Genomic DNA, 24,989 nt, shown 5'->3' on the forward strand with positions numbered 1-24,989 from the left:
TTATTTTTAAACTAATGTAACACTTAAAGGGAATTAAAATCATCATACAAATGGTATACATGGTTCCCGCGCTTTTTCTAAATATAAATTTCCAGGTTTTTTCCAGGATGAAATTAATTTTTTCAAGGTTAACATATGATCAATACTGAATGGAATTAAAGAACATTTTGGATTATTAAACATGCATTTTCCAAATCTGAAGATGTTTCTCTTTCAAGACTTCAAAACATATATGTCAGAAAAGATGATCATGTACAAAACCACAAAATGAGTCACACAAAACAAATATGACTATATTTCTATAAATTGGCATTTAAAGCCATTTCAATGTGCAGAATACAAATCCTAACTTTACTTTCCTGACCTGTATCATGTTGCTATGTTGAAACAACATAATGAGCATAAATTGTTTTGTTTCCTTTCAAACCTTCAATTCTAAAGAATTCTAGAGCAATATATGTGCATGCTATACAAAGTAAACATTTCCTTTCCCAGTATGAAAAAAGCCAACAATAAATGCAAAATATTAGAATCTTATCTTGTAACGAAAAAAGTTTAACCCTGAATTTATGTGTGTCAATAAAATCTCAAACAAGATTTTTCAACCAACCTAAACTCCTTAAGATGATTTGGTTAAAAATTCCATCATTTAAAGACATTTACAAAAGGGTTGATTTAAATTTTGACAAAAGAACTTCAAAACTATATACTGTTGAATAAACAAGGCCTGAATTTTCTGTAAAATCAACTTGTCTTCTTGTAGTTCAATAAACCAGTCCCCAAACCCATACTGATACCTGGGCTCTTATCGTTTCTTAATATATAATAAAAGGGACAACAATTTCCCATTTCTCCTGCATTCCATTTAAGATCTGAAATCAATGCTTCAAGCTACATGTCACTGTGCAAATAGTTTCACACCAATGTTTAGCTCAGGGATTCGTAATTTTTCTAATCCATGTTTCCTCAGAATATTCCAATGCCATTTTTCAAATTTGGACATGTAGGATGGAGTGTGGGTTCAGAGCAATTACATATAAAAAATATGGAATCTGCCGCCACTGTAAGATAGCTTACCTGCGGGCCTAACAAACTGAAACTGTACTATGTTATATCTACTTATACCTGCATGAAATCGATAGGAAAATTATTTATTTTCTCAGAAATGGCAAGTATTATAATCATTTTGTGTTTAATCTGCTGACAGACTAGACGAAACTCAGCATGGATGAAACCTGACCCGGTACTCACCATTTGCGTCATTAGTCAGATGACTTCACAAATCTCAAACGATATCGAAGTCCATTGGTCACATGATATGAACAACAAACTTCTTTTTAATGTTGTTGTACAAAATATAAATTATATTAAATGAAAGCGGGAACCCTGGGTATAATACAGCTGATCCATCATAGCTGATTGGTGAAGCCCAAAATGGAAACAAATTTTCACATATAAAAAATCTCCTGTCGCAATTCCTTGTAATTAGGACAATTAGATATATCACCACTTCGTTATCATTCTTTGCCACATTATAAATTTCAAATGCAGTGATCAAAGGCCATCTTGTTTGATGAGGATTAAAGTTGGCCTTGGGATAAAAATATTTAAATGAATTAAAAGAGTTAGCTACTTTCACATTCAATAACATTTTCAAACAGATGTATTCCAAGTTCTTTTGTTAGTTGGTCAGTTCCATCAAATTTGAAAACATGTAAATTTGTGACATTTACTGAAGTCAAACATCAATATTGTACTGTCCAATTGAATTTTGTCTCCAGTTTTTATAGAACTCTTTTCTCTGTTGTTAATTCATGACTGAGTAATAATCAAAAATGGATTGCTATGTTTACATGTTTTCTGAAGCACAGACTTGTGTTAAAATTATTTTCTCATGATCTGAACTAATTAGACCATAAATGCCATTCAAATTATATTTCTAATTAATTATAATTAAGACCTAGATAACCTTCATAAGTGTGGAATACAGATTGATCAAGTAACAGTAAGATATATATTACGTTGTCTCATCAAATGGTATTTGTTGTTGTGCTGGAGGATAGCTTGGATCCTCATGGGAGGGTACAACTTTCTCAAGGCTGTCCTTTGTCTGTTCCAGAGTCTGAAGATTAGGACAAACACATGTACTAACACACATACAATATATATATATATATATATATATATATATATATATATATATATATATATATATATATATATATATATATATATATAAGTAAAACTCCCAAGTCAATATGATCAGCTCTTAAAGAGCAGTGTCAGTGTGTGTGGTGACATGATCACATTACAGTGCAATGCCCTTCAAGCATTTGGAGTGTGCATGTGTGTGGTGACATGAGCACATTACAGTGCAATGCACTTCAATCATTTGGAGTGTGCATGTGTGTGTGTGTGGTGACATGAGCACATTACAGTGCAATGCCATTCAAACATTTGGAGTGTGTGTGCATGTGTGTCTGTGGTGACAAGATCAAATTACAGTGCAATGCCCTTCAATCATTGGTGTGTGTGTGTGTGTGTGTGGTGACATGAGCACATTACAGTGCAATGCCCTTCAAGAATTTGGAGTGTGCATGTGCATGTCTTTGTGTGTTTGTGGTAACATGAGCACATTACAGTGCAATGCCCTTCAAACATTTGGATTGTGTGTATGTGTGCATGTGTGTGTGGTGACATGAGCACATTATAGTGCAATGCCCTTCAAACATTTGGAGTGTGTGTGTGTGTGTGTGTGTGTGTGTGGTGACAAGATCACATTACAGTGCAATGCCATTCAATCATTGGTGTGTGTGTGTGTGGTGACATGAGCCCATTACAGTGCAATGACTTCAAGCATTTGGAGTGTGCATGTGTGTGTGTGTGTGTGTGTGTGTGTGTGGTGACATGAGCACATTACAGTGCAATGCCCTTCAAGCATTTGGAGTGTGTGTGCATGCGTGTGTGGTAACATGAGCTCATTACAGTGCAATGCCCTTCAAGAATTTGGAGTGTGTGTGTGTGTGTGGTGACAAGATCACATTACAGTGCAATGCCCTTCAAGAACCTGGAGTGTGCATGTGCATGTCTGTGTGTGTGTGTGTGTGTGTGTGGTGACATGAGCACATTACAGTGCAATGCCCTTCAAGCGTTTGGATTGTGTGTATGTGTGTGGTGACATGAGCACATTATAGTGCAATGTCTTTCAAGCATCTGGATTGTGTGTGTGTGTGTGGTGACAAGATCACATTACAGTGCAATGCCCTTCAATCATTGGTGTGTGTGCGTGTGGTGACATGAGTACATTACAGTGCAATGCCCTTCAAGAATTTGGAGTGTGCATGTCCACATCTGTGTGTGTGTCTGTGGTGACAAGATCAAATTACAGTGCAATGCCCTTCAATCATTGGTGTGTGTGTGTGTGTGGTGACATGAGCACATTACAGTGCAATGCCCTTCAAGAATTTGGAGTGTGCATGTGCACGTCTGTGTGTGTGTGTGGTAACATGAGCACATTACAGTGCAATGCCCTTAGAATGCTTTTTCATCCTTGTTGAAAGTATGTAAGAAAATCTGACATGTGTATTGATCATATCCACACAAGACATGGAAATTGGACATGTGTATTGATCAGATCTGCACCAGATATGTAAATTAGACATGTGTACTGATCAGATCTACACAAGACATGGAAATTATACACATGCATTGATCAGATTTACACCAGACATGGAAATTGGACATGTGTATTAATCAGATCTACACCAGACATGGAAATTAGACATGTGCATTGATCAGTTCTACGCCAGACAGTTAAATTAGAGAGATATACCGATCTGATATAGGAATTAGGCCATGTGCATTGATCATATCTATACCAGACATGGAAATGATACGAGCATTGATCTACACCAGACATGAAAATTAGACATGGGAATTGATCTGATCTACACCAGACATGGCAATTAGACATGTGCATTGATCAAATCTACACCAGACATGGAAATTACATGTGCATTGATCTACACCAGACATGGAAATTAGACATGTGCATTGATCTGATCTACACCAGACATGGCAATTAGACATGTGCATTGATCAAATCTACACCAGACATGGAAATCATACATGTGCAATGATTCACCAGACATGGAAATTAGACATGTGCATTGATCTACACCAGACATGGAAATTAGACATGTGCATTGATCAGATCTACACCAGACATGGAAATTAGACATGTGCATTGATCTGATCTACACCAGACATGGCAATTAGACATGTGCATTGATCTAAACCAGACATGGCAATTAGACATGTGCATTGATCAAATCTACACCAGACAGTGAAATTACATGTGCATTGATCTGATCTACACCAGACATGGAAATTAGACATGTGCATTGATCAAATCTACACCAGACAGTGAACTTACATGTGCATTGATCTGATCTACACCAGACATGGAACTTAGACAATGTATATGGATCAGATCCATAAAAGACAGTGAAATTACATGTGCATTGATCAAATCTACACCAGACAGTGAACTTACATGTGCATTAATCTGATCTACACCAGATATGGAAATTAGACATGTGCATTGATCAAATCTACACCAGACAGTGAACTTACATGTGCATTGATCTGATCTACACCAGACATGGAACTTAGACAATGTATATGGATCAAATCTACACCAGACAGTGAAATTACATGTGCATTGATCAAATCTACACCAGACAGTGAACTTACACGTGCACTGATCTGATCTACACCATACATGGAAATTAGACAATGTGTATGGATCAGATTTACAAAAGACATGGCAACTGGATGTGTGCATTGATCAGATCTACACTAGACAGTGAAATTACACATGTATTGATCTGATCTACACCAGACATGGAACTTAGACAATGTATATGGATTAGATCTATACAAGACAGTGAAATTACATGTGCATTGATCTGATCTACACCGGACATGAAAGTTAGATGTTCATTGATCAGATCTACACCAGACAGTGAAATTACACATACATTTATCAGATCTACATAAGACATGGGAAATTAAACGTGTATAGATCGCATTTGCACCAGACATGGAAATTAGACATGTGCATTTATCAGATCTGCACAAGACATGGAAATTAGACAATGTGTATGGATCAGATTTACACCAGACATGGAAATTAGACATTGATCAGATCTACACCAGACAGTGAAATTACATGTGCATTGATCTGATCTACACCAGGCATGGCAATTAGACAATGTGTATGGATCAGATTTACAACAGACATGGAAATTAGACATGTACATTGATCAGATCTATACCAGGCAGTGAAATTACATGTGTATTGATCTGATCTCCACTAGACAGTGAAATTACATGTGCATTGATTTGATCTACACCAGACAAGGAAATTAGACATGTACATTGAGAAGATCTACACCAGATATGGAAATTAGACATGTGCATTGATCAAATCTACATCATACATAAAAATGCTTGCAATACCTGATGCGGAACTGGAGATTCTACTGGGGAAGAGAAATGCACATTCTTTGTACTGGATGTTCTGGAAGTCAGAGGATCTGTAAAGCAGAACTTAAATCAGAATGAAATGGCAACAGCTATATAACTTCTTGGAGTCAAAGTTCATGTAATCAAGATTCAGAATGAAAGCTAAGATTTTAACAGATATCTAGTGTCTTTTAAGAGTTTATTATTATTTTCCTACCAGTTTACCTTTTATTTTATATACCATTCTAACACCTTTCATCTTTATTTTTCAGGTGATGTTATTGGGGGAGACAAACTTGATATCCAGCTGAAAAAAGTTTTTTTTAACATCACATTCAGCTGAAAGGGAGTTTGAACCTCACATCAAGCTGAAAGAAGGGTGTTTGAACCTGACATCCAGCTGAAAGAAAGGTGTTTGAACCTGACATCCAGCTGAAAGAAGGGGGTTCTAACCTGACACCCCACTTAAAGAAGGGGGTTTGAACCTGATATCCAGCTGAAGGGAGTTTGAACATCATATCCAATTGAAAGAAGGTGGTTTGAACCTCACATACAGCTGAAAGAAGGGGTTTAAACCTGACATCTGGGTGAAAGTAGTTGGAACATCACATCAATAATAATAATAATAATAATAATAATAATGAGGACTTTGTATAGTGCCTAATCTTTAGAAGCTCTAAGTGTTTTACAACATTAGACAACACCTATAAGATAAGAAACATAATAATATTATTACAAAAACAAACAACATGAAACTAGAAAAACATTAAAAAATAAAAAACATGCTGAGAATATTTCAGGTAGGAAACATTATTAGATCTTTAAGTTTGTTCTTGCAGTCGAAATAAGTGAATTTTGAGAGCCCTCTTGAATGTGATCACTGTGTCTTTGTGGCTAAGTTCAGTGGGCAATTCATTCCACGTTGCTGGGCTCTGGTATGCAAAAGAACGCTGTCCATATGACTTTGTTTTCATAGTGGGAATAATGAGTATACGATTGTCAGAAGAGGAGCGTAAGTATCTTGCTGGTGTATACACATGGGTGAGGTCAGATAGGTATGTTGGACTAGAGTCCGACAGTGAAATGTAGCACAGAGAACAAATTTTGTGTTTGATTCTGGATTGAATGGATAGCCAGTGTAGGGTACAGAGAAGTGGGGAGGTGTGCTCTGATCGTGGTACTCTAAGTATGATCTGAGCAGCTGTGTTTTGAACTTTTTGAAGTTTCTGGAGTAGATATTGAGATGAACCAGACAGAATTGAGTTACAATAGTCCAGTCTTGAAAGTACTAATGAACACACAAGTGTTTTAGTGGCATCTACTGAAAGATATTTGCAAACTGAGCTGAAAGAAGGGGTTTGAACCTCACATCCAGCTGAATGAAGGGGTTTGAACCTAACATCCAACTGAAAGAAGGGGTTTGAACCTAAACATCCAACTGAAAGAAGGGGTTTAAACCTAAAGTCCAACTGAAAGGAGGGGGTTTGAACCTAACATCCAACTGAAAGAAGGGTGTGAACCTAACATGCAACTGAAAGAAGGGGGTTTGATCCTCATATCCAGCTGAAATAAGGGAGTTTCAACCTCATATTCAGCTGAAAGATGGGTTTTATAAACTTATATTCAGCTGAAAGAAGGGGCTTTGAAACTCCAACTGAAGGAAGGGTTGGGATGGAGCTAGATGGGATTTCACTGTGTTGACAAGGAATCTGAAATGATGCAAGAGTGCAAGAAGGGATTCCATGTCTTGCTTGAAAATGCTGCTCATTCTGAAGGATGTCACAGATGACATATGTGGTAGTAGTTTTAAAGTGAGGCATGAGTCCATGATTTTCACAAGGGCCCAATCTCAGTAAGCATGATCATCGCAGTGCTTGAAAGTATTGCTCGGGGGACCTTAGAATGGTCTCCTGTAGAATCCCTGTGGATCTGTGTTACAAACAAACTTGACTGCCCTTTATCTCATTAGTGTTTATTTTTTGCATGAGCACAGGACATTAGGGAAACATTGATGAGGTGCTGCAGAATTAAAATTAGGGCCACAGGCATTCTGTAATTCTGAGTGGGAAGTTTGCCAGGGAGGGGAGCTGCCAGCCAAAATGGATCCTTCTCTTCCTGTGACATGTCATGACTCGCTCTGGGCACTAGTTCCTTGCTGAGGAGTAGAGTTTACAGGAAAGTTTTCCCATCTGTTTCATCTTAGAGAGGCCATTCCCACTTATCTGGTCCCTCTTGAGAAACAAAGACTGTCTTTTGGGTTGCTGGACAGTTGTAAGATTTACCTCTTTGGCAGCCTGTTTCGTGACCTCTTTAAGTAGTTATGAATAAGGACACTGGAACAATTGGTTGTGATCTGGCAATGGCCTTTTAGTAGTACAGAGATGGACATGAAAAAATCTCTTTCCATGACTTGGAGAATAATTTGAAGCAGCTAAAGCACTGAAGAGTCTTTAGCTGCCCTACTGAATACATAAGCAATAAATGAGACTGTTTCCCAGGAGTGTCTTTCAGAAGGATTAACAATGGAAAGGTCTATGGTATACTCAGATTGCTGAAATATAGCCAATAAGACCACATCAAGCATGGAGCCAACTACTATGACCTACCAAACCAGTTGTTGTTGAGTATTAATGAAAAGTTCCAGTCGCTGACATGCAGACAGAAGAAGGTTTCAACATTATAATACCTGTGATGTCTTTTGACAGCTGATACTTCAGAGTGAAAGACCAGTGAGTATGTCTTGTAGCAAGTCAAGCTGATGCTTGAGTACTGAAGTTGCCTTCCAAAGCAGTTTAGAATGTCAGACTGGTAACTGCTTATTCTTGGTTGACAGATGTTAGAATGATGTAAGCTGCCACTGACAAAGTAGGAGTAGACATATAATTCTGAAGGCATAAGGTGCTCCTTCAGCAGACACAGAAGACTGGGTCTACCCTGAACATCATCAGACCAAGGAAGGAAGATGGTGCTTATGAGCATGTGTTTTAATACAGAAGAGTCAGGTGACATAGAAACCTCTTGTAAAAATAGTGACAAATGAGCTAGCAAAGCCAGCACATGCAGACATGAAATGAGGATAGTAGACTGTCGAGGATGGGACAAAGTAACCTAAACAACTTCACTCTGAGTATTATCAAAGGAGTCTGCCTTGGATGTGATACAGTGACCTCCAGAAATTTATTTTGAGTATCATCACTCACATATTCCTCCATGTTCTGGTTTTAAATATGGTTAAAGACAGTTTCACAGGATCAGCTGCCAGTTACACAATGCACCAATGACAGAATAGGGACTGGAGTTGGTATAACTGGATGTGGGGGGCTGTGAGTTCAGGACTGTATTTACCAAGAAAAGAGTTAACTGAACATAGTCCCAGTTCTTGAGGGCATTGGCCAAGACTGGCCTGGCTGAAGCTGTGGTTCATGGCTGACTGACTGATATTATTAAGATGAATATGCATGGTGATGTGATTAAGATGGACATGCACAGTGATGGGATTAAGACGGACATGTATGGTGATGTGATTAAGATGGATATGGTGATGTGATTAAGATGGACATGGTGATGTGATTAAGACGGACATGTATGGTGATGTGATTAAGATGGATATGGTGATGTGATTAAGACGGACATGTATGGTGATGTGATTAAGATGGATATGGTGATGTGATTAAGATGGACATGTATGGTGATGTGATTAAGATGGATATGGTGATGTGATTAAGATGGACATGTATGGTGATGTGATTAAGATGGATATGGTGATGTGATTAAGATGGACATGTATAGTGATGTGATTAAGATGGATATGGTGATGTGATTAAGATGGACATGTATGGTGATGTGATTAAGATGGATATGTATGGTGATGTGATTAAGATATACATGTATGGTGATATTATTAAGATGAATATGCATGGTGATGTGATTAATAGGATATACATGGTGATGTGATTAATAGGACATACATGGTGATGTGATTAATATGGACATGTATATGATTATATGGATATGGATATGATTAAGATGGACCTGCATGGTGATTGATTAATATGGACATGTATAGTGATGTGATTAGGATGAACATGTATGGTGATGTGATTAGGATGGACATGTATGGTGATGTGATTAGAATGGACATGTATAGTGATGTGATTAGGATGGACATGTATGGTGATGTGATTAGGATGGACATGCATAGTGATGGGATTAAGATGGACATGTATAGTGATGTGATTAGGATGGACATGTATGGTGATGTGATTAAGATATACATGTATGGTGATATTATTAAGATGAATATGCATGGTGATGTGATTAATAGGACATACATGGTGATGTGATTAATAGGACATACATGGTGATGTGATTAATAGGACATACATGGTGATGTGATTAATATGGACATGTATAGTGATGTGATTAGGATGGACATGTATGGTGATGTGATTAGGATGGACATGTATGGTGATGTGATTAGGATGGACATGTATGGTGATGTGATCAGAATAGACATGTATAGTGATGTGATTAGGATGGACATGTATGGTGATGTGATTAGGATGGACATGCATAGTGATGGGATTAAGATGGACAAGCATGGTGATGGGATTAGGATGGACATGTATGGTGATGTGATTAGGATGGACATGTATGGTGATGTGATTAGGATGGTAATGCATAGTGATGGGATTAAGATGGACAAGCATGGTGATGGGATTAAGATGGACATGTATAGTGATGTGATTAGGATGGACAGGCATGGTGATGGGATTAAGATGGACATGCATGGTGATGGGATTAAGACGGACAGGCATGGTGATGGGATTAAGATATACACGCATGGTGATGGACATGCATGGTGATAGGATTAAGATGGATAAGCATGGTGATGGGATTAAGATGGACATGCATGGTGATGTGATTAAGATGGACATGCATGGTGATGGGATTAAGATGGACATGCATAGTGATGGGATTATGAGGGGCATGCATAGTGATAGAACTAAGAAGGACATGCATGGTGATGGGATTAAGATGGATAAGCATGGTGATGTGATTAAGATGGACATGTATGGTGATGGGATTAAGATGGACCAGCATGGTGATACCTTTTAGTATTCCCTTTGTGGGCATCAGATTACTGTAAGGACTGCTGCACTCACTGGTAGAGTTTGTTTCTGAGAAGTTATCTGGAACAAGATAAAGGAGATGTTAATACTATATGCAAAAAACACAGACCATCTCATGTGTTATAGCCTCTCCTTAAATCTGTGTAAAAATGGCTTCTCATTTGCTGTCTTGATAATACACATCAAATCCAAATCTTTCCAATATGACAAAGCATTCTAGTGGTCCACCTCCTAAACAGACCCCTGACCATGACTAGCAGCCCCCCACTTTACATGGCCAGAATCCATTAGGATTGATGAGTGTGTGTTCAAAAGTATTCTTTTATGATGGTCACCCCTCTAAAGTAGCCAGTGGCTGCCACATTAGTGCACACTGTCAAATCACAATCTATTATACAGACATATATACAGTGTTACAGATATAGCTGTCTTATGTATAAAATGTCAAAATATACATACAATATCACAGATACAGCTGCCTAATGATATGTATACAATATCACAGTTACAGCTGCCTAATGATATGTATACAATATCACAGATACAGCTGCCTAATGATATGTATACAATGTCACAGATACAGCTGCCTAATTATATGTATACAATATCACAGATACAGCTGCCTAATGATATGTAGACAATATCACAGATACAGTTGCCTAATGATATGTATACAATGTCACAGATACAGCTGCCTAATGATATGTATACAATATCAGATAGTTGCCTAATGATAAATATACAATCTCTCAGATACAGCTGCCTAATGATATGTATACAATGTCACAGATACAGTTGCCTAATGATATGTATATAATGTCACATTATACGGCTTCCTAATGATAATATATATATATATATATATATATATATATATATATATATATATATATATATATATATATATATATATATATATATATATATATATCTCTTGGCATCCGTCCGTCTACGAGAGACGATGGCATAGCTCCAAGGTACGCTTTTGCTTATCCTTCTTTTTAGCTCTCTTTTCAGCTTGCTTTATTCTTCTCTTTTCCTCTGCGTTTTGAACTCCCTGCCTGACAGCTAGACGCCAGCTGGAACGGTTGTTTGCACAGCTCTCCCAGTCGTTGACGTTGATGTTTGCTGTCTTCATATCCTTCTTGCAAACATCTTTGTAGCGCAGATGTGGTCGTCCAGTTGGTCGTGCACCTTCTGCTAACTCCCCATATAACAGGTCTTTGGGAATGCGACCTGGGTCCATTCTCTTGACATGGCCGAGCCAGCGAAGGCGCCTCTCGCTGAGTATGGAGAACATGCTGTTCATGTTGGCGCGTTCTAGAACCTCTGTGTTGGGTACTTTGTCCTGCCACTGGATGTGCAGAATGCGCCGCAGACATCTCAGGTGGAAGCTGTTGAGTTTCCTCTCGTGTCTTGCATAGGTGGTCCATGTTTCGCTGCTGTAGAGAAGTGAGCTGAGCACGCACGCTTGGTAGACACGCAGTTTGGTCTTCTCTGTGAGGTTGGGGTTGTTCCAGACCCTCTGGTTAAGTCTGGCCATCACTGCTGCTGCCTTGGCAATCCTGCCGCCCACCTCAGAATCAATGGAGAGTGAGCTGGAGATGTTAGACCCGAGGTATGTGAAGTTCTCGACAACTTCCAAATTGTACCCATCGATGGAGACAGAGGGAGGGGAGTCTGTGTCCTGTGCCATGACATTTGTTTTCTTCAAACTGATGGTCAGTCCAAATTCCTTACATGCATGGGAGAGGCAGCATACCAGCTGCTGAAGTCCATCTTCTGTGTGTGATGTCAAGGCTGCATCATCGGCAAAGAGCAATTCACGGATGAGTACCTCTGTGACTTTAGTCTTAGCACGGAGACGGGCGATGTTGAACAGCTTGCCGTCAGCCCTGGTATGGATGTACACTCCCTCGCTGCAGTCCTTGAATGCGTACTGGAGAAGCATGGAGAAGAAGATGGCAAAGAGCATCGGTGCAAGGACACAGCCTTGTTTGACTCCGCTAACGACTGGGAATGCTTCAGATGTTGCGCCATTGAAGCACACTGTGCTGTGCATGTTCTCGTGGAACGACATAATGACAGCAAGCAGACGTGGGGGGCAGCCGATCTTCTGCAGGAGTCTGAAGAGTCCACTCCGACTAACCATGTCAAAACGCCTTCGTCAGGTCTATGAAGGCAATGTAGAGGGGCATCCGCTGCTCGCGACACTTCTCCTGCAGCTGACGTAGTGAGAAGATCATGTCTACAGTTGACCTGCCGGCTCGAAATCCACACTGGGATTCTGGGTAGACGTGGGAGGCTAGGATCTGCAAGCGTGCCAAGGCAACACGGGCGAAGGCCTTTCCAACGATGCTGAGGAGGGAGATGCCCCGATAGTTGTTGCAGTCGCTACGGTCTCCTTTGTTTTTGTACAAAGTGACGATGTTGGCATCACGCATGTCCTGTGGGATGTATCCCTGTTCCCAGCAAAGGCAGAGGAGTGTGTGTAGGGGCTGGAGCAGTGCTGGTTTTCCGCTCTTGAGGACTTCAGGCGGAATGCCGTCGCTTCCAGGAGCCTTCCCACAGGCAAGGCAATCGATGGCTTTTCTGAGCTCTTCCAGGGTGGGCTGTGTGTCTAGCTCCTCCATGACAGGCAGGTCTGGAATGGCGTCCAGGGCAGGGCATATATATATATATATATGTCACAGATACAGTTGCCTAATGACATGTATACAATGTCACAGATACAGTTGCCTAATGATATGTATACAATATCACAGATACAGTTGCCTAATGATATGTATACAATATCACAGATACAGTTGCCTAATGATATGTATACAATATCACAGATACAGTTGTCAAATGATACGCATCATATTCCATCTTTTCTGAAAATTCAAACATGCACATTCAAAAGCCTAAATATATTGTAAATAAAATACTTTATGGTTCTTCTGTCTGTACATTAGCCATCTACTGACAAACTAAAGTGTCCAATAGTCATCTATTGTTAGACTTAACTGTCTGTACAATGGCTATCTATTGTCAAACTTTACTGTCTGCATAACAGCCATCTACTGTCAAACATAACTGTCTGCACAATAGCTATCTATTGACAAACTTCCAAAGTACTGTTTCTAAAAGCATATTTTCTTCAGTAAAATTAAAACCTCAAGTCATTCTGAACCATGACAAAAGTGACCTATATCTATTAACTCAAACTAATAAATTTACTTTTTTGCATACAGAATTATTCAATGAATTACATCATCAGCACAAGTTTTGTTTTTAATTCCAAAGATAATATTTCTGTTTATGAATTTCAAATGATCTGTGTGGCTACATTTACATTTTATCCATTGTACATTTTAAAAATCATGGTTATATGGCAGTCCCAGTAAAGAGGAGATACTGAATCTGCTATTAGCATACAACAAAAACAGAAATCATTTGAAACAATTCTATTTGTTAAGAAAAACATTCATAGAAAAGGTTCTATGTCATATTTTAAGATGTAAGCAGTTAAGATTTGAACATATTGCAGGAAGAAAAATGTCTAACATCTGCTTCTTTAAGTTGGTATTTTGTTATTTCCAATCAGCTTTTCATATATATCTCCACAATATATACATATATATCTCCCCAATACATACATATATATCTCCACAATATATACATATATATCTTCCCAATACATACATATATATCTCCACAATACATACATATATATATCTCCACAATATATACATATCTCCCCAATACATACATATATATCTCCACAATATATACATATATATCTCCCCAATATATACATATATATCTCCACAATACATACATATATATCTCCACAATACATACATATATATCTCTACAATATATACATATATATCTCCACAATATATACATATATATCTCCACAATACATACATATATATCTCCACAATACATACATATATATCTCCACAATATATACATATATATCTCCCCAATATATACATATATATCTCCACAATACATACATATATATCTCCACAATACATACATATATATCTCCACAATATATACATATATATCTCCACAATACATACATATATATCTCTACAATACATACATATATATCTCCACAATATATACATATATATCTCCACAATACATACATATATATCTCCACAATACATACATATATATCTCCACAATACATACATATATATCTCCACAATATATACATATATATCTCCACAATACATACATATATATCTCCACAATATATACATATATATCTCCACAATACATACATATATATCTCCACAATATATACATATATATCTCCCCAATACATACATATATATCTCCACAATATATACATATATATCTTCCCAATACATACATATATATCTCCACAATATATACATATATATCTCCCCAATACATACATATATATCTCCACAATATATACATATATATCTTCCCAATACATACATATATATCTCCACAATACATACATATATATATCTCCACAATATATACATATCTCCCCAATACATACATATATATCTCCACAATATATACATATATATCTCCCCAATATATACATATATATCTCCACAATACATACATATATATCTCCACAATACATACATATATATCTCCACAATATATACATATATATCTCCACAATACATACATATATATCTCTACAATACATGTATATACATATATATCTCTACAATACATACATATATATCTCCACAATATATACATATATATCTCCACAATATATACATATATATCTCCACAATACATACATATATATCTCCACAATACATACATATATATCTCCACAATATATACATATATATCTCCCCAATACATACATATATATCTCCACAATATATACATATATATCTTCCCAATACATACATATATATCTCCACAATACATACATATATATATCTCCACAATATATACATATCTCCCCAATACATACATATATATCTCCACAATATATACATATATATCTCCCCAATATATACATATATATCTCCACAATACATACATATATATCTCCACAATACATACATATATATCTCCACAATATATACATATATATCTCCACAATACATACATATATATCTCCACAATATATACATATATATCTCCACAATACATACATATATATCTCCACAATACATACATATATATCTCCACAATATATACATATATATCTCCACAATACATACATATATATCTCCACAATACATACATATATATCTCCACAATACATACATATATATCTCCACAATACATACATATATATCTCTACAATACATACATATATATCTCCACAATACATACATATATATCTCTACAATACATACATATATATCTCCACAATACATACATATATATCTCCACAATACATACATATATATCTCCACAATACATACATATATATCTCCACAATACATACATATATATCTCCACAATACATACATATATATCTCCACAATATATACATATATATCTCCACAATACATACATATATATCTCCACAATATATACATATATATCTCCACAATACATACATATATATCTCCACAATACATACATATATATCTCCACAATATATACATATATATCTCCACAATACATACATATATATCTCCACAATATATACATATATATCTCCACAATACATACATATATATCTCCACAATATATACATATATATCTCCACAATACATACATATATATCTCCACAATACATACATATATATCTCCACAATATATACATATATATCTCCACAATACATACATATATATCTCCACAATACATACATATATATCTCCACAATACATACATATATATCTCCACAATACATACATATATATCTCCACAATACATACATATATATCTCCACAATATATACATATATATCTCCACAATACATACATATATATCTCCACAATACATACATATATATCTCCACAATACATACATATATATCTCCACAATACATACATATATATCTCTACAATACATACATATATATCTCCACAATACATACATATATATCTCCACAATACATACATATATATCTCCACAATACATACATATATATCTCCACAATACATACATATATATCTCTACAATACATACATATATATCTCCACAATACATACATATATATCTCTACAATACATACATATATATCTCCACAATACATACATATATATCTCTACAATACATACATATATATCTCCACAATACATACATATATATCTCTACAATACATACATATATATCTCCACAATACATACATATATATCTCTACAATACATACATATATATCTCCACAATACATACATATATATCTCCACAATACATACATCATATATCTCTACAATACATGTATATACATATATATCTCTACAATACATACATATATATCTCCACAATACATACATATATATCTCCACAATACATACATATATATCTCCACAATACATGTATATACATATATATCTCTACAATACATACATATATATCTCCACAATACATACATATATATCTCCACAATAATACATATATATTTCCACAATACATACATATATATCTCCACAATACATACATATATATCTCTACAATACATGTATATACATATATATCTCTACAATACATACATATATATCTCCACAATACATACATATATATCTCCACAATAATACATATATATTTCCACAATACATACATATATATCTCTACAATATATACATATATATCTCCACAATACATGTATATACATATATATCTCCACAATATATACATATATATCTCCACAATATATACATATATATCTCCACAATATATACATATATATCTCCCCAATACATACATATATATCTCCACAATACATACATATATATCTCCACAATACATACATATATATCTCCACAATATATACATATATATCTCCCCAATACATACATATATATCTCCACAATATATACATATATATCTTCCCAATACATACATATATATCTCCACAATACATACATATATATATCTCCACAATATATACATATCTCCCCAATACATACATATATATCTCCACAATATATACATATATATCTCCCCAATATATACATATATATCTCCACAATACATACATATATATCTCCACAATACATACATATATATCTCCACAATATATACATATATATCTCCACAATACATACATATATATCTCCACAATATATACATATATATCTCCACAATACATACATATATATCTCCACAATACATACATATATATCTCCACAATATATACATATATATCTCCACAATACATACATATATATCTCCACAATACATACATATATATCTCCACAATACATACATATATATCTCTACAATACATACATATATATCTCCACAATACATACATATATATCTCCACAATACATACATATATATCTCCACAATACATACATATATATCTCCACAATACATACATATATATCTCTACAATACATACATATATATCTCCACAATACATACATATATATCTCTACAATACATACATATATATCTCCACAATACATACATATATATCTCTACAATACATACATATATATCTCCACAATACATACATATATATCTCTACAATACATACATATATATCTCCACAATACATACATATATATCTCTACAATACATACATATATATCTCCACAATACATACATATATATCTCCACAATACATACATCATATATCTCTACAATACATGTATATACATATATATCTCTACAATACATACATATATATCTCCACAATACATACATATATATCTCCACAATACATACATATATATCTCCACAATACATGTATATACATATATATCTCTACAATACATACATATATATCTCCACAATACATACATATATATCTCCACAATAATACATATATATTTCCACAATACATACATATATATCTCCACATTACATACATATATATCTCTACAATACATGTATATACATATATATCTCTACAATACATACATATATATCTCCACAATACATACATATATATCTCCACAATAATACATATATATTTCCACAATACATACATATATATCTCTACAATATATACATATATATCTCCACAATACATGTATATACATATATATCTCCACAATATATACATATATATCTCCACAATATATACATATATATCTCCACAATATATACATATATATCTCCACAATATATACATATATATCTCCACAATATATACATATATATATTCTTCTTCTGATAATGGTATACACAACAATATTTATAAAGGGTTATTGCATATTCGAGTCATAATTGATACTGTAATTATTTTTGTATGACTTGATAGCTGCATGTATGCTTTGAAAATATCTAAAATTAATATTATTATAAAATATATTTTCAAAATTATCAGAATTTATCCAGGAATCATCTTCATTAACAAAATCATTCACCAATCTAATACCTTTCTGAAACAATGTTTTGTAACACATAGAGATTTAAAAAATTATAACAAGGGATCAAACCCTATCTGTGTTTCTAAAAGACATTTAGCTGTGACCATTTTGAATTAACTAGACAAAGTTCTAAATATGCATCAAAAACCTCTTTCTACAAAGGATTTAGATCCTTCTTTACTGAGTAACAAAAATCAACAGCAAGTAAAAACAGGTTCACACTATTTAATACTGAAATTTCAAACTGGTTTTATTTTGACTCATCAAAAACCATTTTTCTTCAAGGCCATATTAGTCTCCAAGCATTTAGAAAATGTATCATATTTCATCCCCTTTCAGAGCAAAGTTTCTTTTGATTTTGGTCTTTGGCCCTTGCAAAAAAAATTTGTGAACAAGAGTATTAAGTTCACTAAGAACCTGCTTAGACGGATTTGGTAGTAAAAGATGATTAATTTTTTTTTATATTGATGAACTTGTTATCACTGTTATCTTTCCAAATGGAAATGGATCATTACAGCCATCTTAAATACCTGGTTCATTGACTGACAAGGAAATGCATCTGCTGGAATCTTCTGTCTCACCTGATAACTTTTGGGGCTTCACACTGGACTCTTCCGTCTCACCTGATGATTTTGGGGGCTTCACACTGGACAGAAAGCGACTGTACAACACATGGGGGGGTTCTGTGTGTACCACTGACTCAACCTTGTTTGAAGTTAAATTAAAATCATCATCAAATATACTTCTTTTTTTGTCCAGAAAACCAAACCTTGACAGCAAAGTCTTTGGTTTTTCTGTTTTAACATCAACTGAAGGACTATCATGAGTGCTGTATGCAGATGGTTTTGGAGTAAAACATTTTGCGACAGCTGAAATTCTAGGTGATGAGAATGAACATGGACTTAGGTCTGAAGATGACACTTGAGCTACAAGGGACCTCTTTGGTGACTCTCTATACTGTGGTATTCTGTGCAAAGGCGAGAAGCCAACAATAGATGAGAAACTATGACCCTTCTCTGATGACTGCGATCCTGATGATATTTTGGTGGATAATGAAGGTCTAGTTTCTCTGTAGCTTTGCATGTAAATTGTTGGAGTCATAAAAGATGACATATTTTCATCCAAAGCAGAAGGAGTACGTACACAGATTTTGTTACACGAGGTCGACTGTTCAATTTTTGATGTCTTACTATCCTTTCCACGTGGATTTTCCTTTTCGTTATGGCAAGATAATCTAATTTGATCACTGTCTTGAGAAGAAGCATCCTGTGTTACATTTCGAGCATCAGCAGTATTGGCTGTATGTGAACTGCTTTTGCAAATCTGAGAATATGTAATCCTGCGAACAAGATGCAAAATCTTTTTTTCCGAACTAGATTCCACAAACGTTTCATCCCTGGTTTCGTTTACAATGTCAGATTTGAAATATTTGGGTTTTGAAAGCAGAGATTCATCTGCACTGATACATTTATCACCTTCCATGAAGCCCCTTTTCTTGCCAGTCAGTAACATGCAAGATCCATCTGAGAAAATGCTTGGTTGTGAGGGGGCAATCATTTCATCATCTTCTTGCTTTTTGTCTTCCTTTTCCTGTGGGATTTCTGTATCCTGCGTAAAGGTTTCATCTTTTAAGCTCTCTTCTTCATGAGCTCCCTTTGCTGAACTGAGACGACTGTACTCAGCGCATCCAAGTGTAGTCCAACAGGTATCTACCATATCATCATTCTGACGACGGCTGCCATTTAAATTACCATCCAATGGCTGATCTGGAGAATGTTGGATATTTGCTGATTCTTCTGGTGCTTCATCTTCTATGACAAGTTTTAAATTGTCCTTTGTGTTTCCTGAAGTACTTGTTATGTTTGTAACTAAGGACACAACATGATGTACAGGAGATGGAGGCTGCTCAGTTTTATTATTCTCAGCAATAGGCTTATGTGAGTTCATAGGATAAAACTTGGATATATTTCCTGAAACTTTGGATTTCCTTAAGGTAGCTTCTAATTCATCCTCTGCATACAGATTATCTAGTTTTGTATCACTTAAGACTTTGGCAACATCAATGAATTTGCTTTCAGCTGGGGTCTGAGTTGCAGAACTGTCCCTATTACTGCATCTAACATCACTTTCTTCTTTCCTAAAACACTTTATGTTGGTGTTTTCCTTTTCCCTTTTATGTGTGTCATTCTTGTTCAAGAAATCTTCTGGAACTTGTAAACTGCCTTGTTCTGATATTTGTTCATTAAGTCCATGGCCTTGGGTTGATGGTATACTAGGACTGTCTGACAAACTGTTGTAGCTGCTGTTCTCTGTTTGACATGCATAGTTTCTGAGGGCAGCATTAATAGTCTGTGTGGTACTGGTATTTTTTAGATGCCTCTCAGTCTGGACCTGCTGGCACTGTACCTCTATTACTGTCTGGCATTCATGATCTTCTACCTTCAGCATACATAGATTTGTCTGGCAGGGCAGGCTGGCCTTCTCTACACTGACAATAGTCTGGAAGATGAATAACAGTGCAATTTTATTTCAATTTTTGTAAGATAAGTAGAATCCTTCATGTGCCAAGTGTCAGAAAGCAAAATCCTGATCCGACTTGAATTTTCCTATCCGATGAAGAATTATATTTTAAAGTAATGTTTTGGTATGAGAGGTTAAAGCTTTTCTGTCATTTGTATATATTCTAGAATAACAGACCGAATAATTATCAACTTTTGAGAAAAGTGAAGTCCATGAATTGAATCATTTAAAACTAAATGTATTTAATCAAATACTACAGTAAAACCTGTCTTGAGAGATCACTGCTATGAGAGACCAGGTTCTCCTTGTGCAGATTTATTGATTACCGTATTTGATTTTCGGGGGGGTGGGGGTGGCATTGATTTGCCCTCCTCCCCGACTTATGATGCAGGCACCAATGCTTATGCATCAATCATTGTATTTTCTCCCTAACAATATATTATTAATTTTTGTAAAAACAAAATGGCAATATGCTATTTTTGATCTTTTTTGCAAACGTAAATCTTCTTAGTAAAAATTTTATGTCTGATAATATAATAGATTTTTTCGAAAAATACAAAGTGGTATGTACAAAAAAATTATGATACATTTAAATAATTTTTTTTTGATAACTGGATTGGGTATGAAAATTTAAAGGGTACAAAAAAATACATGAAATACAATATATAGTGTTATGACCTGTCATGCGAGACCACCCATCATGAGAGACCATTCTGTTTTGGCAGACGTGGTGATCTTTGAAGACAGGTTTCACTGTATAAAAAATAATAATTCTTGTTTTATTTTTCAGTAAGTGAAGAACTGAGCTTAATTATTCATTATATCAAACATGATATGGCTAAATGCGACTATCTGGGTAGCTATTAGATACATTTTCTGTTTGGCATTGTTATAATTACATAAAAAGATGAGTCAAGAATATGGTATAGTCATCAACACTACAAGATTTTGTGGATAGTGTACCTTAAGGTGGCGCTATACAGTTTCACATTTTCCATAGGGTTAAGATTTTAAATAAAAAGAATTTCCCCGGCTTTCCTCACTGGTTATACTGGCTATTTAAAAAAGACCTTGTATATCTTAGGTATAATTAAAAGAACCTTTAATTCCCTTTATTTTGATGTATGATTGATGGGTGTACTATGGGTTATAGAGTATACAGCTTGGCCTTACTTCAAATGTGAACCTTTCAAAAAAGTGCTAGCTCTACTTGGTCATTTTCACTTCCTGAACTTCAGAGGTAAATTGTATAAAAAAGAGCCAATAACTTTTTTTTACATTTGATATATTTGGTAATTCATTCATTGCACTTTCAGAAGCTGGTATTGTCTAGTCTGGCAAAATTCATTTTCCCTATTTTAATAGCTGCTATGTATAGTGTACTTTAGACTAATTCAGGCTGATTTTTTAACAAAAGGGAGCAGTCATTTTAGTTAGCAGTGTGCTTAAATCATGTAAAATTTCCAAAAGTACAATATCCAAAGAAATATCATCCACATTACATTACTGTAGCATATAGGTATGCCAACATTCTCTCCACTGTGCATGTTTTAAATGCAAACTACTTCACCTTACATACGTTACTCTCTCTAAAGTACATATTATCTGGTGAGGATGTCTATTTCATTGTTTAGGCTTGTAGATAGTGTACCTTGAGGATTTCTATTCCCTTGTGTAGACTTGTGGATGGTGTATTTTAAGTATGTATATTCCCTTGTGTAGACTTGTGGATGGTGTATTTTAAGTATGTATATTCCCTTGTGTAGACTTGTGGATGGTGTATTTTAAGTATGTATATTCCCTTGTGTAGACTTGTGGATGGTGTATTTTAAGTATGTATATTCCCTTGTGTAGACTTGTGGATGGTGTATTTTAAGTATGTATATTCTCTTGTGTAGACTTGTGGATAGTGTACCTTAAGTGTTTCTATTTCCTTGTTTAAACTTGTGAATAGTGTACTTTAAGCATGTATATTCCCTTGTGTAGACTTGTGGATGGTGTATTTTAAGTATGTATATTCCCTTGTGTAGACTTGTGGATGGTGTATTTTAAGTATGTATATTCTCTTGTGTAGACTTGTGGTAGTGTACCTTAAGTGCTTCTATTTCCTTGTTTAAACTTGTGAATAGTGTACTTTAAGCATGTATATTCCCTTGTGTAGACTTGTGGATGCTGTATTTTAAGCATGTATATTCCCTTGTGTAGACTTTTTCTATTTTGTTGTGTAGAATTACAGTGGATAGTGTCCCTTAAGCAAGTCTGTTTCCTTATTTAGACTTGTGGATAGTGTACCTTAAGCATGTCTAATTCCATGTTCAGACTTGTGACCTGATTAATCACTTCCTGCTGAGCTGCATCTTTCTTCTCTAGCTGGGTCCTAAGGACTGCCAACTCTGTTTTGAGCTGCTCTATATCGCACAGGTATCTTTCCTCCTTAAATCACAAATTAAATGGGAGGACATGAAAATTCTTCTATTGAAAAGGTTATTTTTATGCCTCAATGTGAATATTATATTGATAAAAGGTTTTTAATCAAAAATGTATATAATTTTTAATTACTAATCAACAAATAGCATGTAAAATCCAGAACAGCATTTACTAAAACACAAAGAGTTAAAGGATCCATAATTTTATAGATACTTTCTTTATGGAATAATCTTAATTTCTTCGTGATAGCAGCAGTTTCAAGATGATTGCATGGGGGCCATAGTGGATGTCAGATCAGAACCATTTTCATTTAGGACCAAACAGACATCACAAGATGATTGCATGGGGGCCATACTTGGATGTCAGATCAGAACCATTTTCATTTAGGACCAAACAGACATCACAATAGGATTGCAAGGGGGCCATACTGGATGTCAGATCAGAACCATTTTCATTTAGGACCAAACAGATATCACAAGATGACTGCATGGGGGCCATACTTGGATGTCAGATCAGAACCATTTTCATTTAGGACCAAACAGACATCACAAGATGATTGCATGGGGGCCATACTGGATGTCAGATCAGAACCATTTTCATTTAGGACCAAACAGACATCACAATAGGATTGCAAGGGGGCCATACTGGATGTCAGATTAGAACCATTTTCATTTAGGACCAAACAGACATCACAAGATGACTGCATGGGGGCCATACTTGGATGTCAGATCAGAACCATTTTCATTTAGGACCAAACAGACATCACAAGATGATTGCATGGGGGCCATACTGGATGTCAGATCAGAACCATTTTCATTTAGGACCAAACAGACATCACAAGATGATTGCATGGGGGCCATACTTGGATGTCAGATCAGA

At 35.2% G+C, this 24,989-nt stretch overlaps 1 protein-coding gene across 1 annotated transcript in view; it reads right to left on the reverse strand.

The window, feature by feature from the left end:
- Nucleotides 1–2,017: 2,017 nt before the first annotated feature.
- The window catches only part of LOC149784385 (uncharacterized), a 178,257-nt gene continuing 155,285 nt past the window's right edge, over nt 2,018–24,989 (reverse strand). Inside the window, exons 5-9 of the mRNA XM_089932983.1 lie at nt 23,976–24,116; nt 19,745–21,662; nt 10,641–10,721; nt 5,524–5,600; nt 2,018–2,122 (exon numbers count right to left, since the gene is read on the reverse strand). Of these exons, the coding sequence (XP_089789109.1) occupies nt 2,018–2,122; nt 5,524–5,600; nt 10,641–10,721; nt 19,745–21,662; nt 23,976–24,116 (2,322 nt within the window). The remainder of the gene's footprint in view (nt 2,123–5,523; nt 5,601–10,640; nt 10,722–19,744; nt 21,663–23,975; nt 24,117–24,989) is intronic.

Source organism: Sinohyriopsis cumingii, chromosome 14 (assembly GCF_028554795.1).
Source record: "Sinohyriopsis cumingii isolate HCF-2022 chromosome 14, ASM2855479v2, whole genome shotgun sequence".
In the NCBI taxonomy this organism is placed as follows: domain Eukaryota; kingdom Metazoa; phylum Mollusca; class Bivalvia; order Unionida; family Unionidae; genus Sinohyriopsis; species Sinohyriopsis cumingii.